The sequence below is a fragment of the Vanessa cardui genome, chromosome 2, assembly GCF_905220365.1.
Source record: "Vanessa cardui chromosome 2, ilVanCard2.1, whole genome shotgun sequence".
Lineage (NCBI taxonomy): Eukaryota > Metazoa > Arthropoda > Insecta > Lepidoptera > Nymphalidae > Vanessa > Vanessa cardui.
The window spans coordinates 11997623-12010961 of record NC_061124.1 but is presented as its reverse complement, the minus strand read 5'-3'; the positions used below and the strand labels follow the sequence as shown (position 1 = coordinate 12010961).

At 32.8% G+C, this 13339-nt stretch overlaps 1 protein-coding gene across 1 annotated transcript in view; it reads right to left on the bottom strand.

Annotated features, from left to right (window-relative positions):
* The window catches only part of LOC124537968 (5-hydroxytryptamine receptor 2B), an 83557-nt gene that overhangs the window by 64068 nt on the left and 6150 nt on the right, over positions 1-13339 (bottom strand). The window contains exon 3 of the mRNA XM_047114970.1: positions 2471-2592. Within this exon, the coding sequence (XP_046970926.1) occupies positions 2471-2592 (122 nt within the window). The remainder of the gene's footprint in view (positions 1-2470; positions 2593-13339) is intronic.

Below are 13339 nucleotides of genomic sequence, written 5' to 3'. Positions count from 1 at the left end.
AATTAATTCTTTGATGTAGCTTATTCTAGTCGATTTGTAATTTTACAATTGTCAAGAACGATCCGTTACGTTTGTTTATTAGTTCTTTCATCTATTAATCACGCTTTGAAAATTTAGAATCGATAAATAAGATAATTTATTTATTTTGTAACTTATGTAATTTTTGAACGGAAATGAAGAACAATAAACGATATACGATATATGTATTACTCATATCTGTATATGAAGAAAAACTTGTACCTATAAACCTAAATCAAGTACATACAAGCGGTCCGTCCCGACTTCGCACGTAGACATAAGTTTTTTTTTATAAGTAAATTTGTATATTTTTATTGTTTTATTAAATATATTGAAATATCTTTATTACTGAAATTAAAACTCCCTGGCGGCTTCCAACATGTTTAACAATTGTCGTTCTATTCCAACTTAATTAAACAAAAACATTAATAATTTATATACTGAAACCTTTCTCATGAGTACCTATGTCTATTAGTGAAACAACAACAACAACAGCTTGTAAATTCCCACTGCTGGGCTAAAGGCCTCCTCTCCCTTTGAGGAGAAGGTTTGGAACATATTCCACCACGCTGTTCCAATGCGGGTTGGTGGAATACACATGTGGCAGAATTTCAATGAAATCCGACACATACAGGTTTCCTCACGATGTTTTCCTTCACCACTGAGCACGAGATAAATTGTAAACACAAATTAAGCGGCGGTACTTACCTGGGTTTGAACCCGCAATCATCGGTTAAGATGCACGCGTTCTAACCACATGGCCATCTCGACTCTATTAGTGAAAACCGCAAACAAATCAGACGCGTGTGAGGGACTTTGATTTATAATATGTACTAATAACATAGTAGTAGTATTTTTTAACGTTAGGGTTTTATATTCCGTTTCTAAATAAATATAAATACTGAAAATAATGACTGTCTTAAAGATAAGGTAGCTTACGCACATTCATCATTAAAAAGTAATGATTTAAAGTTATTACAAAATAAAATCCTCTATAACATTTGATAAGTGAATAAAATTTATATCAAACCTCGAAGCGAACGATGTCTAAGACATCACGTAGCGTACTACAAATTATAAAAAGCATTTTCATGTATTTGATCTTTTGGGAATTCTGATTAGAGTGTAGCGAAGGATTCGAGTGACTTTGAAACAGACAGATGTTTTAATTTAATAGTTAAAATTAAAGTAAACAAAGTACTATATATTATAAGTAGAAGGGGTATTAACTGTTTGAACTAGTAAACGAGTTAAGTTAATTTAGTATGTGGGATCATCGTTCTTATCTAGATATACTGATAAAAGTCTCACTATTTTCTTGCGTTCATCATTGTTATCAACTTTTGACTCATGATTTTTTTTTTATGGAAAGGTTGGCGGACGAGCATATGAGCCACCTCATGGTAAGTGGTCATCATCACCCATAGACAATGACGCTGTAAGAAATATTGACTATTCCTTATATCGTCAATGCGCCACCAACCTTGGGAACTAAGATGCTATGTCCCTTGTGTCTGTAGTTACACTGACTCACTCACCCTTCAAACCGGAACACAATAATACTGCGTATTTTTGTTTAGCGGTAGAATGTCTGATGAGTGGGTGGTAGCTACCCAGGCGGGCTTGCACAAAGCCCAACCACCAAGGATGATGTCATTGCACGTACATATAGTAAAGCGCTTGAAGTGCTAGTATTGCTTTGTCACGCCATTTACACGTACACCGGATTCGCTATACGAACTTATTTTTTGCTCAATTTCGCGCGCCTTTTCGCGCTTTCTCGAAAAAGCGCGTGAGTGCGCGAAATTTATTAATGTATGCGTATTCAGATGCATAAAGTAGTCACTCCTTTAAGGGCTATAATGTTTTTTGTCAATCATTTTTTTATTTTTATACTATTTCACGTAGGCAATATTTTAATTAAAAAAATCTCGACTCGTTTTTTTTTGAGGTCCCTCGAAAAATTTTATATAATAGAACCGAGTTAAAATATATGTGCCACGTTATATATGGGTATTCGTTTATAAATGTAACATTTCTGAAACATGAGGATTTTATGTCTGGCGTGACATGTGAGTTAAATTAAGAAATATTCAGTGTCACATAATACGGAATAGAAAGTAAAATAACTAAAATCTAACTCAGAGTAAATCAGCTCGAAAAGAAACTGTTTCAGGTGAGGCTGCAATAACTCCATAATTATATAACTGCTACTTGGCTCACGTTTTATTAGTCAAGTTTAGGTATGAAAAACATATTTGAGGTTCAAACTATCATATCAAATTTCATTAAATGCGATTGACTTGACAGAATATCATACAGACAGAAAGAGTTACTTTCACATTTATAATATTATTATTGTATATTAGCATAGACTATTTTCTCTCTCTTTAACGAGGAACAAGTCACATGCTGTTTCATTCCAGATCGTTTATTTAAAGTTTTCACTTACCTAATACAGTGATTGAACTGGACACGATCATACTCAGAAGCCACACCAGCGCGATCTTTATCACCACTAATCGCTTGGTCGAGTGATGTCGACTCTTCAATGGATTCCGGATACCGAGGTACCTGAAGAAATTTACAATATTATATTCTGTTTACAATATTAGCTCTAGGACATTATTACGCGACAAATTTAAAGAAATTGGTGTATTAACGCCTGCTTCACAATGGACCGATTTTGATAATTTTTTTTTTGTTTGAAAGGTAGTGCTTCCCGTGGGGTCCTATTTTTTTAAAAATTTTTTCCGATGATGGTATCCATATGAAAACGACATAAGTCTTAAATTTGCATTATGTATATGCGCGACAAATCGGTGAATAACTGAAAATCACGTTAACCAATTTTGATAATTCTTTTTTATTATAAAATATATACTTCAAGGGTAATTTGGTGAAAGTTTGGTAAGGTTCTGAGCACAGGATCCATGACAAAGTAACGGAACGGAAGGGAACGGAACAATTCTGAGGAGCACGTTAGCGATACTCAGTCGAATCTTTTATTTATAGGTTATTTGGATATTTGAGTCACCTTCCGTAATGTGGTTATGTTTACGTAATTATCATAGTCGAATATTATAATCAACTAGCTACCCACCCCGGCTTCGCACAGGTGCAATACTGATACTAAATATACTACAGAATTTGTTTATTTACGACAACACATCGCAAACTTCTAAAATTATCAGTGTCTCTTTACTATATTGTTCATGTATTTTATACACAAACCTTCCCCTTGAATCACACTATCTTTTAAAAAAAACCGCATCAAAATCCGTTGCGTAGATTTAAAGATATAGGGACAGAGAAAGCGACTTTGTTTTATACTATGTAGTGATGGAACTCCTATACGGCTCGCAGATAGGGTGCGATATGGGGCAGAATTTCTTACTTTACTTTTAATCAAATTTTGTGTATGTGATGTGATGTCATATGATGTACGAAATATAGTTGGTCTTTTTCGAAGTTTTTTTGCTGAGTTCGATTACAGCTCTTTCGAGGGATCCTTGTAGTTTACGCCGCGTGACGTATTAAATCCGCATTTTCGAAAGTCTATTTTTGCTTTATTCGCAAGTTTCCTTTGAAATTGTCCTCGAAGTAGTTTCTGACTCATATAAACGGAACGCTTAATCTATCCATATTAAAAAAAAATTAGTTAGTCAACATCAGCTTCACTTAAAATCAAAAAATAAATAAATGTAGTTTAAATTATTGTTATATTTGGAGTCGGTGTCATGTCTACATGATAAAATTGTTAATCGACTTTTAAGTAGTCTAATATTTTTCATTTCATTTAACTTAGGAAGACTCTAAAAATATGTTGAATACGCAATTATTTTTACTACTTTTTCGTGCATATTCATTTGTTTTAAAATAGTGTTTTGTTTGAAGTCGGTTTTTCTTTTTGTTAAAATTTTTATTTATAATTGTTGACGATTCAAAAACGCTTCATTGTGAAGTTTACTTGAATAAAATTGATTTGATTTGATTTGAAATGTTATAAAAATTTTAACCGATTTGAATGAAACTTACATTATTCGCTAAGGTAAAGTACGTAAGTAATTACGACTTTTAGTGTTCGGGAAATTCGTGGACAAAAATACAAACATACACTTACGAAATTAAGCTCACGTGCTTAGAAGCCTAAGTGGATCCATCACATTCAAATATAATTCAAACCTAACAATGTTACACACAAAAACGTCGGACTGATAACCTGTTTTAGAAGTCATTTAAAACATTTATAGGTTTATAATTCAAACGTCGTCACTAATCGATACCTGCGACGATATATTTTCGAAACGGACTCGTTCTATCGATGACTAGTAGCAACCTTCAAACTCATCTTAAAAAAAATTTTTTTGCCTACTGTTCCAAGGAATATATAACTAATAGGCTGAAATTGTCTATCGTTTTTTTTTTCCGCAGATATTTTCAACTTTGCCGTCTCGTAAATTCTAATCATTTATTAAAAATACTTTGGTAAAAAAGACGTATTATTCGATACAAGATTTTCTAGATGATAAAAAGGCGTGAAATTAATACCTGTTGACTTCCAGGCATATTAATTTAAATAATTGTATTAACTAACATGACTGTATTTTTTTAAATGTTGAAAAAGAGTAACTACTGAGTTTCTTGCCGGTCCTTCTCGGAAGAATCTACTTTCCGAACCAGTGGTACCTCATTGTTAAATGACGATTTAAAAGTGCTTGTAAAAGCCCACTTGAATAAAGTTTATTTTGATGTAATTTGATTTGATTTATAGCCCAAACGAACATGTATTAGAAGGTAATTTTATAATTTGCTAACGACCCGCCCCGACTTCGCACGTGTGCAATGCTGATACTAAATATGCTAGATATCTTACATTCAAAGTTCACAGCTTTTTAAGGTACACTATAATACATCATTTTGATCGATCTCGTAGTATTAGCGTTTGCAATATAAATGTAAAATAACGTGTTTATTAACGACTTCACATTAGAAATCTCTAAAATTATCAGTGTTTCTATACAATACATGTACTATAGAAATAAACCTTTCTCTTGAATCAATCTGTCTATTGAAAGAAACCGCATCAGAATCAGTTGTGCAATTTTAAAGATAAAGCATAGAACATACATAGATATAGACAGCGGTGGACGATTTTGTTTTATACTATGTAAAGATTTGCAATTATAATAGTTAAAAAACACAGCGGTAAGCGATGTCTGCTCGCCTTTAAACACGGACTTGATAGAAGAGTTATATGCAAACCCTTCCATCACCCTTATTTAAAAGTACCGCCATACTATACTTTGTATCTTTGGGTTTCAGTTTAAAGATCTTTACTTGGTGGTAGGGCTTTGTGCTAGCTCGTCTGGGTAGGTACCACCCACTCATCAGTTATTCTTCCACCAAATAACAGTACTCAGTATTGTTGTGTTCCGGTTTGAAGGGTGAGTGAGCCAGTGTAGCTACAGGCACAAGGGACATAATATCTTAATTCCCAAGGTTGGTGGCACATTGACGATGTAAGGAATAGTTAATATTTTTTTACAGCTTCATTGTCTATGGGTGATGGTGACCACTCACCATGAGGTGGCGTATATGCTCTTCCGCCAACCTATACCATAAAAAAGACCAAGTTAAGTAAAACTATAATATATATAATTAAAGAATATTATTGTTTCCATATTAAACATAATCACCCACAAAAAATATCGATATAATATTTCATTCGGTCCGAATCAGTTGCTCCATGAACAAAAAACAATAGCAAAACATACTGCCCAAAACACTCCAGACTTTCCAATCTACGGAGTTGTTGCTAAATATTTATTTACCAATAGTCAGCGATTGGATTTTAATCGAACCTATTGAAACAGAGGTTGTCGAGCATATAGAAAAAACCTGCGTGGGTGAGATTTGGTCTACCCACACGCTTAGAAACAAAATTTATCGTTTTTTTAAAGTTGCTATTTTATAATAAAAAATGCTGCTGAAAATGTTTTTTATAAAAGTTTACGAAGTTACTTTTGAGACTGGTCGAAATTTTTGAAAATCTAAAAATCTACTATAATAATAATAAGCTGACATGGAAAAAATGTATGTGAGATAAATATCAAGATTTTTATAGAAAGCTATACTCAATGATCAAATAAATTTATAAACACAAGAATACACATTACGAGTATACACTGAGTAATTTCGGCAGCGGCGGACATTCTCAAGGGACGGACATTTTCTCATGAGAGAGCATAACGTCTGTTTCCGCACGTTTATAATTAACACTTAACGGTTGCAATACCGCAAACTTGACGCATTACCTACAACAAGGATATTGGTAGATATGGCAACTTCAACACTAAGCTGGTAAAGCAATTTTATCAATTTTACAGAAAAAGAAAAAAACAACATATTCATCGGTTTGAACCCAAAATCTCGGCATTTGTTGTTTCATAAGGTAGCTACTAGACCAGCGAGGCAATCAACAGTAGATATAATTACAGATAAAGATGAAAGCGGTAAGCTCACTACGCTGATCCCAAATAAATGGGATATTACGTGCAAGCGAGTGATTGCTTTATTTCGCCTTGTTTTTAAGCAAATTTTACTTTCAATAATATCTTGCAAATGAATTAATATGCCTCATATATTTTCAATGTATTATTTTAATTAAATCAAACCCATTAATAAAAGTCGACATGTGAAAGATTAATTACCTTTTTTAATACTAAACGAAAACATTGTAATTAAAAATGATTAATTTCAATAATTATATGAATAAATTAATGATATGATGTTACATCTAAAAATTAATCGAATTATGAAATTATTTCAAACTCATTTTACGAAACAATAATTTGAATCCGGAACAGCACAGCACATAATAAATTTAAATAAATATATAGAATGTTGTATACAATAATATTTCTTATAGTATAATTCGTTATAACAATAGAAGTTTTAATGGTGTTCAAATCACTCTCAATAATTATCCAAACTAACGCCTAAATAGATAAGCAATAATTAAACATCTAGGCTTAGAAGATGACGAATTAAAAATTTATACCTTAATTTATACTTGGACGAAAAAGCCTATCTACAACTGTGTACGCCTGTTATGAATATTTAAAAAATATTGGCGTACAAATTAAAATATTTTAGGATAAAATAAAGTTTATTTTATTCCCTTCATTTATGAGAGCTAGTTGTTTTGCCTTAGTTAATAGAGGTGATTCGACAAAGAAAATACACTGGCACTTACGCTTTTTTTATAATTTGTTTTGTATTTACTTATTTTAGTCCATGAAGTAAAAACTAATAGCCTTTAAGGGCTAAAGCCTTAACGGTTTCGAGCCAAGCTGCTCCGATGTGTTTTCGATGCAATTCAAATTCAGATTCACGTCTCGTAGAACTGCCATTAATAATAATTTAACGATTTCACGTTATCTTACAAAAGCCTTGGATTTACAATAACGTTAGTATTATTTAAGTTTACAGTTTATCCCGTACTGTGTGATAAAGACAATGAGTGTCTCAAAATTCATATAGACTTACCAAATGCATTTTGATTTTGTGTTAGTATATTATTTTAATTATATTTATTATTTACTGAGTTTGCTACTTTAAATACACAAATAGAAGCATCGAGTGACGCTGTATCATAAATTGTAATATCAAAAAAAAAATTTAACATTTTTTTTTCAGTTTCTTTATCTAATGTCACAAATACACTAAAATCTTAATACAGTTAGTAAAAGTACAAAAAGAACATTGAACTAAATAAAATCAAAATAATATAAACGAAAATACGTGTCGCGAATTCCTTAAGTTTAATTAAACCAATGAAGACACGGCGCTGATTGAAGTAATTCGGCAGCTAATCTGTAATAAAGATTTTACAACGAAATTAACTGACTGGAACGTTACGAGAGGAATCATCTTCGTTTCGTTCATCATTACATTGTATAAAACAAAGTCGCTTACCGCTGTCAGTCTCTATGTATGCTTAGATATTTAAAATTACGCAACGGAATTTGATACGGCTTTTTTTTCGAGATGGCCCAGTGGTTAGAACGCGTGCGTCTTAACCGATGATTGCGGGTCCTGTCAAGCACCGCTGATTCATGTGCTTAATTTGTCTTTATAATTCATCTCGTACTCAGCGGTGAAGGAAAACATCGTGAGTAAACCTGCATGTGACAAATTTCATAGAAATTCTGCCACATGTGTATTCCATCAACCCGCATTGGAACAGTGTGGTGGAATATGTTCCAAAAACCTTCTCGTCAAAGGGAGAGGAGGCCTTTAGCCCAGCAGTGGGAATTTACAGGCTGTTGTTGTTGTTGTTTTTTACAATCGATAGAGTGATTCGAGAGTAAGGTTTTTGTATATAAAACATGAGCAACGTAGTTGAGAAACACTGATAATTTTATAAGTTTCAAAACAAATTCTGTAGAATATACTGATATCAGTTATGGTACCCGTGTGACGCCCGGACGAGTCGCTAGTCTCTTATATTTTGTAAGCGAGCTACTAGCAGCAGTTTACGGTCTCACCAAATCCTTAATAACATGTAATAAAAGTGCTTTATCTTTAAAGCATATTATATTTAATATGAGTTTTCAACATTAAGATATAAATTTCAGAATAGAAATCATAATCGCGTCAAGGCCACTAAATTTTTGGAGCTAATTTAATTCAACCAAATTTTGACTTCGTCGTTCGGCGTATTGAGTTGTTGTGAGATTCTTGGACTATGACTTTTTAAAGAAAAATAAATATTATTCGATTTATTTAAATACTTTATTGACCCCCACATAGTAAATGGGACAAAAGACGGACTAAATACCTGAAGGCATTGTCTGCCAGTCAACCTTTAGGTAGATCAGAACTAGGTTATGATTTATGGTTATGTGGTATTCCTACCCACTAACGATACGGAAACAGCAATAAAGCTAGCCCATACCATCCTGTGGATGCTGTCACAGCCATGGTGTAAATCAAACATTTACTCGATCCGTTGTCCTTATGAATCAACTGAAGATTAACTGTCGTCAAGCATACAGTGGAAAAAAAGAAATGCAAATATATGAAATTCTGTACGTTATAAATCTTTACTTTTTGGCTTTGTGCAAGCCCGTTGAGCTTTGTATCACCTATTCACAAGATATTTTATCGCCAAACAGCAATCCTTATTATTCCCGTGTGTACGTTTGAAGGGTGAGTGAGTCAGTGTCACCAGTCACCAGAGACACGACGAGACAAGAGAGAGAGAGAGAGTTTAAAGTTTGATGTTACATTGACGTTAAAAGGAATACTTAATATTTCCTACATGTCCAATGTTTATGGTTCTGATGGCTTACCATCAGGTGGCGTATTTGCTGGTCCACCTAAATATATCATAAAAAACACCGTACGCGGTGTTTGGGGAGAAGCATCGTAAATCTGTCTCATTAGGCGTCAGACGGGCTGAAACGCGGTTTACGTGCATCCATTACGTAAAAATAAGCCGTAGGATCCCTTGGTATTGTATTATTCAATAAGCTGATGCCTGTTAGAACATCTTGTGACAGAAAGCTTTGAAAGGAATTTTATTTTCTTGTAAAACGAATATGAAATATACATATAAATATTGTAAATAAATTTAAAAAATATATTAATGCAACTCAAATAAGACCACATTAAATTTAAGGGCAAACTTAAGAATAATTGATGGAAAAAATGTAAAATAAGGGGACCACTCAAGAGGACGATGGACCGATACGGATTGGTGACTGTGTCCTTCGCTACCAAATATGAGATAATAATGTAGGTCGAGATTGTCAGTTAATATTATTCTGGTCTATGGTACTCTCGGCTCCATTTATTTGAGTCCAATATCTTTTTTACTCAACTTTTCTGGTGCAGACAGACATTCTACATCCGCCTTATTTTTGTAATAGGTAAGCCGAGATGGTTCAACGATGAACGCGTTTATCTTAACCGACGATTTATAGCAACATTAATAGCCTGTAAATTTCCCACAGCTGGACTAAGGCCTCCTCTCCCTTTGAGCAGAATGGTTGGATCATGTTCCACCACGCTGCTCCAATACGGGTTGGTGGATACATAAGTAGCAGAATTTCATTGCGATGCGATGATTGCGAATTTTCATATGCTTTTTATATTTAATCTCATGCTCAGGAGTGAAGAAAAACGTCGTAACGAAATCTACATTAGCCTTATCTAAAAATCTACCTTATGTATGTACCATCAACCCAAACTTAAACAACGTTGTGGGATAGGCTCTTGGTCTTCCCAAATTGTATTGTGCCATAAACCAGTCGTGGAATATTTACAGGTTACTTAACTTACAATTTTGATTGAAGTATTGTTTTTGTTCGTAATATGCTGTAAATTTTAATAGGGTTGAAATTTCGTACATCTTTACTCTTACTTAGGATCATTCGAATTATATTACTTAATGCAATAAACCCACTTTTGTTTACAGATTTCTTTTTATACAAATGATATTAAGCTTGTTCTAAATAACACGAAACGTGCAGATGTTTTAAAAAAGTTTTTCTGCAAGCGTGACAAGAAATATAAACACAAAGAGGAATGCTCATTCTGGACACTGATGACATTGCTTTAGAAAGAAATAATTATAAAATCGCTGCCTGAAAATAAACATTACATACTTTAAAATGAACATAACTTTAACTAACATTTTGTATTATAAAGTATTAATAAAATAAAAATTATATTTATAAAATATATAAATAATAAACAAAAAGAAAACTGACTTTAAACAAAACAGTATTTTAAAACAAATAAAAATGCACTGAAAAGTAATAAAAATAATTGCATATTTAACATATTTTTTAGAGTTTTCCTTGGTAAAAATGGTAATGAAAAGTATTAGACTACTTAAAAGTCGATTTACGATTATATAACGTAGTTATATTTGGAGCTGGTGTCAGCCACGAGCACACGCCTCAACAGCTAAAAGAAAAAAGCGATACAAGCCCAATAGACCCAGTATATTTTCGTATAAAAGGTAATTTGTAAAAAACATATTTCTTAAAGTATTCTCGTATTGTTTTTTTAATAGATATACTATAGGGTTTTCTTGGCTGACACCGACTCCAAATATAGCAATAATTATAAGATAAGAATCATCAAAATTGGTTGGTGTGATTTTGATTTATTGAGAAGCACTAGCTTTCAAACAAAAACAAAAAAAAACTACCCAAGTATTTGTCAATGTGAGTCTATAAGTGCAAAGAATCGGTTAACTTGAACTGCTCTTTGCTGAATGTTTCATGAGTTCAATGTAAATTTCTATAATTTATTTTATCCTAGTGGCACTTTTGGGACTTGATTCTAAATATCAAGGACAATTTTTGCTTAATTAAGACGATTAAAGAATTTGCTTTTGCAGTTCGACCAATAGCATTTTTTACAGTGATTATAGAAGACTATTAAATTGTCATAGCCCAGCGTGAGTCCAACTTTAAATGAATAATTTAGAAGGGTTTTCAATATATTTCATTAACAGAGATTAGGATTTTAGTCCTGATCTTGATTCGCTATGTTATAATTGAAAAGGGGCTGAGGCTTTTCTTATTTTAAATCACACTGAAGCCTTTAATTTCGATCCTCGTATAACTAATAAAAATAAAACTATTGTATCCCGAGGAGAAGATTTCAAGCTTATTCTACTACTCCAACGGGAATTAAAAAGATTATATGAAGGAAATAAGGCACGTAACACAATAACCCCAATCGATAAAATATATTTGTCGTACGATAACATGCGCTTACATACTGTAATGGGATCCGTGACCCCGAACAAGCTTGTCCAAACGCTGATAGAATGGAATTACAAGGTATTATTATGGAAGGATTTTCATACCACTTTTCCTTATTGTGTGTATTAACACTCTAAATTAAGGTGGAACCTTAGTGAATATAACGAAGAAACCTAATGGCCTCTTTCGAATTAAGTTCAGTTATATGACTCACACAGAGCTACAATTGGTCTAGTGATGTTATTGACGAAGATAACTTCTTATGTGTTATTCTTCAGCAATTTATAACATGGTTTTGGAGTAAACTTTATTGTTGCTTAAATTTACTGCTTATCTAAAGTGGCAACCTACTTTTTCATCTATTAATATAAGAAGCGGTTGAAAAACGTTATTTTTATGAATAATATTCATTAATTTTGAAATCTTTACGAATCACAGGGACCATGCAAATTTCTGATGTCAATGCGTTCCTTTTAGGTGCAATATTAAATGTCGATCAAGCTGAATAATTTCAAGAATGCATTTTTCATATTACATTTTTTTATTGTATGTGATAGTTAAGCTTTTTATAGGATTTAATGAATACATTTTCAAATCACCAATTCACAATGGAACTTTTCTTAGGAACAAAATTGAAACTCACCGCAGATCAGTATTGAATCTTAGAACAAGTAATAAACGACATGATCTTTAATAGACATTATTAAGGAATAATTGCTTGGTGGAGCTTTGTGCAAGCCCGTCTAGGTAGGTAGGTATACCCCAAACATCATTAATTCTACCGCGAAACAGTAATACTTAATTTCAGTGCTCCAGTTTGAAAAGTGAGTAAGGCAGTTTAACTGTATACACAAGGGACATAATATCTTAGCCCCAAGTGATACATTGGCAATGTAAAGTTTAGTTAATATTTTGAAACTAAAACAAAAAAAAAATTTATTTTAAGTTTTCAATCAAAAATTTTTAATTACAAATTTTCATGCAGATTCAAATTCATGTAACATTACAAATTCAGTTTTATATAATTGGCAATTGTGTATGAATTGTTGGAAAACTAACAATGTGAATTTGTTGCCGGCTACTAGGATTACATTTAATGTAATGCTGTCAAATTACGACAAATTGATTAACTTTATTTTATTGTTTAATGATTAATGAATTAATATTAATTGTGAGTCGAGATGGCCCAGTAGTTAGAACGCGTGCATCTTAACCGATGATTGCGGGTTCAAGACCAGGCAAGCACCACTGTATATATGTGCTTAATTGTGTTTATAATTCATCTCGTGCTCGGCGGTGAAGGAAAACATCGTGAGGAAACCTGCATGTGTCTAATTTCATCGAAATTCTGCCACATGTGTATTTCACCAACCCGAATTGGAACAGCGTGGTGGAATATGTTCCAAACCTTCAAACCTCAAAGGGAGAGGAGGCCATTAGCCCATTAGTGGGAATTTACAGGCTGCTGTTGTTGTTGTTGATTAACATATATATTAATTTTTAAAGAAAAAAAGCCTTTATTTGTAGGTTGC